At 33.3% G+C, this 6,576-nt stretch overlaps 1 protein-coding gene across 1 annotated transcript; it reads right to left on the reverse strand.

Moving 5' to 3' along the window:
• Positions 1-661: 661 nt before the first annotated feature.
• LOC123892667 lies at positions 662-6,071 on the reverse strand. Its single transcript, XM_045942515.1, has 11 exons — positions 5,875-6,071; positions 4,826-4,921; positions 3,734-3,818; positions 2,732-2,853; positions 2,592-2,616; positions 2,411-2,494; positions 2,287-2,316; positions 2,084-2,189; positions 1,481-1,545; positions 1,334-1,385; positions 662-951 (listed from the first exon to the last, which is right to left on the reverse strand). The coding sequence occupies exons 1-9, from the start codon at positions 5,962-5,964 to the stop codon at positions 1,482-1,484; spliced, it is 702 nt and encodes a 233-aa protein (XP_045798471.1). The 5' UTR covers positions 5,965-6,071; the 3' UTR covers positions 662-951; positions 1,334-1,385; position 1,481.
• Positions 6,072-6,576: the final 505 nt, after the last annotated feature.

The raw sequence follows: 6,576 nt of genomic DNA on the forward strand, positions 1-6,576 counted from the left end.
TATTAGCCGTATCACCCATTAAAAAGATTGAAAATAAAAGTAAACCAAGACAGAAAGAACCGAATAATGTTGAATCAAATATGATATGACCAAATATTCTTTTCACCTCTATCTCATACCAAGGGGCAACAGTGCATGTGTATATATACATGCCCAACCAAATATTTATTTGCAGATAAATTATGAGCCAAACATAAACTAAGATTAGTTGAAGGAACTTTTCATGTTCCCTCAAAGGCTTCCAGTATTCAGTCATCCAATTAATTACTTGAATGCTGGAAGCTTTTGTAGGAACTTGATAGCTTCTTCTATGTGAATATTATTCAATATCCAAAACCATTCTATCGAAATTTCAGTATTCATCGAAGAACCTCTTTGGCTACAATAGAGTTAAGGGTATGAGGAGCTTGATATTGAGCAAGAAACCTATCGATTTTTCATAATTTAGATTTTATCTTATCAATGTACTGGTTGTGACGCCTGAGCCAAACCCTCGTCCTTATGTTTCCAGCAGATCAATATGTCATTGCTTGTCGCGTCTACAACCTAATCAGTATTGCATATTATGAGTAATACAATTCATCCACCACCACCCGTCTCTCTTCTCCCGAAAACACTCTCAAAGAAAGTCACGGATTCTCCTCCGCTTTCTTCCTAACTCTGAAACAAAATCTTAAAGTACTCAGTTGTATTTCACTAAGTATAAATCAGCGTCAATAATTCGATTCATGAGAAGTTTTCTATACAACAGCAATCACATCCATGCAACCCAAAATACAGGTTGCAAATAATGATGCCACGGGAGTCACATAAAGAGAGCAAACTCCCAGCACTTAAAAAAATGTCTGTCTAGACTCGAACAAAAAAATCAATATACAAAGCATCAAAATAGAAAGAGTCAATCACTTGCCACTTGCCAGCACCAAACAGCTTGGATACAAATTTCTCAATCTGCAAATGTAAATCACAAATAAAAATGTATAATTATTGGTGCACAGGTGTGGAGAATTGTATATGGTATTTATTTATATGCTTTTTTGATAAAGTTATGGTACTTATGTTCATAATATTACTATACTGCTATTATTATGAAATAACTATATGAAAAAACGTCAATTCTTCGTGAATAAAAACTGGACAGCTAAATGGTCTTAGTAAAAGATTAATATATACATTGTAGTAAAAGAGAAGACTGAGTCATCGGATTTCATGATAGTAATATATTAACAATATCAAAAGTCAGTTTATTATTGGAGAAGGCGATAATGACAGGTACACATAATGTAATGTATTGTATATTTAGATTTGGATGGGAGAAAAAGGAAGCACTCACTTTTCAGACAACAATCGTCAAGGTCTTTACATTCTTTACACTGAATGGTTATCTGTAATAAATCAAGACATTTTCAAGCAAAGTGGTTATGGAAAGATTTGTATAGATAATTGTATAGAAATCATGTATTAGAAGTTGTATATTTACCTCATGATAATATGACTAGTCCAAGGTACAAAGATGCGCAAAGAAATGCGAAAGATATCATCCCCCTAAAAGTGGAATACATTATAGAAAAGAATGTCAATGATGAATAGTTAGTAGCAAAAATAGTGCAGGCTAAATATTTTTTTTGAACAAGCAGGCTAAATATTTCACTTTCCCCCTATAGCTATACTACTACTATTATCAGATCTTCTAACGTGTGCAACATTGCACGCAATAAGCATCCATTGTCCCATTTGTTTTATGAATTCACCTCCTTGTAATCCCTCTCTTCCCACCAAATAAAAAAGTGGATATTTCATAAGGGAATAATTAGCGATTAGTAATGCCTACCGTGTGTAACAATCTAGCACACGTTAGAGACAATACTATTACTTAACCATCTCAATAATCAATTTTTGTAACGCTTCAAGAAATTTCTAAATTTTCAGTAAATAACAGGGCTGCAAAATAAAAACAAGCATCGTATAGGTTTTATTTATTAGGGTATAAATATTCCAATTTCAATCTTATACAACCTGTAACTTTTGGCCCAAATTTTTTTATTTTTTGTATTGAAGTATGATTATGTAAGGCAAAACTCACCAAATAACCCCCCACCCAAAACCATTACAAGGGCACGGGCAGACTTCTGCAAACTTCTCAGCATCACTAGAATTGACTCTTCGCGATATTAAATCATCATAAATATCTGCACCATACAAATTTCAATCATATGATATAAGTCATGTCAAGAGAGTTGTTATCCAAATTGAAAATATAACATATAAAGGTGGTTGAAAGTATACCATAAACCGAAAACAAACTGTTCATCACACCTGAAAACCAAATCATAATTAGTTGCTCATACATTTCCACTAGAAACAAGTTCAAATTATTTGTAGGAAACAGATGAATAGGATAGGAGCATACCAATGAAGAGAATGACGTAGCGAAGAATATGAACTTTTGTTTTCTCTTGCAGAAGCCAAACCACAGCAATAAAAATAATAAATCCTGATATTGATAGATCAAGAAGCATAATGTGAGAAACCTTGATGATATCTTCTTTCGTTTTTATCATTATATTTGAGAAGATGGTAAAATTACTCACCAATACAGAGTCCTCGGAGTGTCCACTTTTTTATACAAAAGTATGTTACCAGACATAGAAAAAGGGACAAAAGTCAGAAACAAATATCTTCAAAAGATTTGATAAGAACAATTTCATTTTGGTATGTATAAGTATCATACGTTTTTAGCAACAAAGAGCACAACAACCAGAGCAGCAAGAAAGCAACCAGCAGCAATCCTTGCAGTGAGAATATTTGTGGAAGCAAGGATCAAAGCCATTCCCCAAAATGATGAACCAAGATCTAGAAGAAAACCAATCAGAGAAATGGTAAATGCAATTGAAAAGTGCTTATCAAATTCAAATCATATGCTTTTAATGTTTAGGTGTCTGTGTTTCTGTTCAAGGTTTATAACATTGACATATTATAAAACTCATTATACATGGCACTTACAATGTTTGCAATGTATCAAAACCAACGCTAACTTGGTAAGAAGTAGTGGACAACAGATTAGCTACTTAATAGATGTGAGCTTATAGCACATAAGTTCTATGAAGCACAGACTCCGACACGGACGCCTGACACACATAGACACGTTGACACTGCTAATATAAAAACATAGGACACTGACACCGCTACATATTTATAAAAGATCTAAATTGAGAATCAAAATATATACATGTGCATATGAGTGTCGGACACCGACGCGTGTCGGACACCGCAACACGCCTAATCATAGAGGTGTTTGTGCTTCATTGGATAAGTTAGTTGATGGCGGATAAGCTAACAGGGTGAATTTGAAGTGTTTGGTAGAATTAATGATTGAACTAACTGATAAGCATAAAATGACATAAAAATATTTTTAATTACTATTTAATTTAATGTTTTTCAATTAAGATAATGAAGGTAAAAATGAGAGAAAATAAATGATATGCTATGAGCTACTAAAACACTACATGAAATAGCATTTGAAAAAGCACTATAAGCTCGTGAGAGAACTATTACCAAACAACTATATTTTGACAAGACGAGCTTATACATTGTAAGCTAGCGGTTCAAGGTTCAACCTTCCCAAACAAAGCCTTCACCCATTGCATAGTGCATAACTAACTTACACACACATATACAAAAAGAAACACACAAACATATATAAACTGAAAATTATGGGGAAAAAGTGCATTACATCCAGCAGGCAAGATCACCCAGTATATGCCACCACGCGTCTGTGTTACCCCACCCTCGTTTGCATGAACCTGGATTCCCTCCACCTATTGGCATCAAACTAACAATGATTCAGCATGCAGAGAAAGAAATAAGGACAAAAAAAACTTACAGCAGAATCAAACATATGAAACTTTTCGGTTTTAATTCAATGAAGCTGCTGTGACCCAGCCAGCAGTAGAAAACCACATAATGCTAACTTGTAGTTGAACATATTGGTAAGAATAGGAAGCCGGTACAATCTTAAAGAACCTGCAGCACTATCATGGGATACAGATGGGTTTTGTTTTTGTGTTTTCCCTCTATTTCTTCAACAACCTTTTTTTTTTTTGACTAAATTTCTTCAACAACCTTAAGAAAATCAGAAATGTGATCTCCTATCCCTAGTTGACAAATCAAAACTTCCAATGGCGTCAAAAGAACACCATTTTGTAAGTTAAAAAGAATAAAATACTTCGATGACCCCCCACCTTTCAAAAACAAAATCAATCATGTTTGCCTCTTATTTGACACAAATCTATACTTTACATAGAGGACAGTTATTATTGTTTTAATGCTTCTATATGTTTCCATAAATGTGAAATATACAATCACTAAAGCAATTAAGCTAAAACACCAGGATTTCTCCATCATAAGCTGCTCATTGGTTACCTAAATTTACAACCTTAAAGCAGACCATGCCCTGCCAATAAATTTTACTAGGTGAAATAAAAATAAAAAATCCGTGTATAAAATAGAATAGATTTACTACATATTTGCTGGTGAGCAGTGATTGGTTACATTTAAATATTTGCTTATATATAACAACAATAAGAGCCATTTTGATCCCAGAAATTCTTAGTTATTTCAATATGATATTGAAAACCATTACATATATCTGTATTTTCATGTTCTTCAGGATATAGAATACAAGCTAAAACATTCATCAAAAAAATAAAAAAAGAATACAAGCTAAAAAGCTAAAACTGGTAACATGTTGTAAAGGAAAAAATTCATCAAGAGTTGTCTACTTGTATCAGCAAATAGCATTAACCTCCTACATTTACAGCCTTACCTTGCCACAAGTGAGCAAACAGGCAATCGCATGACTCGCTTCGTGAAGAAACACAGTGATGAGCTTAAAAGGTGTAAGCAGAAAAGTCCTCCACAGCTATAAGTACCAAAACAAAGTATTAGCATAACAAGATCAGTGGTACAGCCACGGAAACACATGACATTACGTTGTATCCAAAAACTAAAAAAACTAATATCTAAGGCTCTAGAAAAAATATCTGAAACCTCACTGTTTTAACCAAAAACAATTCAAATAGGATATATTTTATATAGTATATAAATTCAAACTATATGATATGATAACAAAACTAAGGACCTTCTTTTTTTTAAAAAGGAAAATAGGGATGTATTTGTAGGGAAGACACGTTAAAACGATGTTTCCGTGCCTTGGGCACCCATGGGCGCGCCTCGAGCCTACCCCGCGCATACCCTGACCCTCATCGTGCCTCCCCCTACTAAGGACCTTCTTTTGAAAAAGTCCACTGTCAAATGACAAGTCAACCCAGTTGTGTTCAGTTCCAACAACCAGGTAGTACTTGGTATTTGTTCTGATTAGGTCATCCAACAGATCTATCTACCAAACTTTGATCTAGTCACAACAAATCTAAGAAACAATCCATACAAAAATGACAAATAATTCATAAACCTCTTCGCTATTCAACCGCGTGATTCTCTCACAAAAAACTACCCAGATGAAAATTTCATAACTTTGATTTTGAGGGCAAATGAGCAATCACAATAAACCAAAAAAAAAAAAAAAATTCTACATAGCAACATCATTTATAACACTCAAATTCTTAACCTATTTCCTACTATCATAAAATTATAAACATTTTCATGCTCAATTTATGATATACTAAATAAAATCAAATAAGTACTAAAACATAGAGTTGCATTATAACAGCACAATCACCTACAAAACATGATCACTAATTATAAACTATTTATGAATTACATTAACATCTAAACTAAATCCTCAACAATTAAATATAATCCTAGATCATAAATCCACAAGAATGAAAAATGGGTTTAGAGAGAAAGAAGTGGTACCAGGAGGATTACAACGGTGTAGACACCAACAAAAGCAATGAAGAGCTTCTGGTCATGATCACAACAGTTCTTAAGCTCCCAGTTTGGCATTGCTACTGTGTTTGGATGAAAAAATTTAACCTTTGAATTGAACAAGAAATTATAAGAATGGTGTTTTTTTAATGATAATTTAAATTTTTTATTATAGAGAAAATAAGATATATAAATAAGAAAGAAAAAAAAATAGAGCAAAGTATTTTAGTTTTACTTTACTGGATCCAGTCAATCTGAAAATATCTTCTACGCGTAATGAAGTCAAATGAACCAATCAACATATTTTTCAGTTCAACAAATACCGAGAAAATGCTTGAAAAGACAAAGAAAGTATGGATAAAAAATGTTTTTAATTAACATTAAAATTTTTCTTTTTTAAGCAAAAAGATAAATATATTAAATAAATAAAAAATACAGAGACGGGGATATTAAACCTACCATCCAAACGCAAATACATCACGAGCACAACTCCCGAACGAGCGTGAAACCAAGTTACGAAATGAAGAGTGAGAGCATCAGCAAGATAAAAAGGGGTTCAAAACTCAGCGAATGGATCAACTACTAATACGAAACCAAATCCATGTGCCAACAACCCCCTGAACAGCATGCATAAAAGCTCTTTCGAGCATAACAGTCCGAGAACAATCATAGCTAGGAATTGAGAGACGG

The sequence above is a fragment of the Trifolium pratense genome, linkage group LG6 (assembly GCF_020283565.1).
Source record: "Trifolium pratense cultivar HEN17-A07 linkage group LG6, ARS_RC_1.1, whole genome shotgun sequence".
Taxonomy (NCBI): domain Eukaryota; kingdom Viridiplantae; phylum Streptophyta; class Magnoliopsida; order Fabales; family Fabaceae; genus Trifolium; species Trifolium pratense.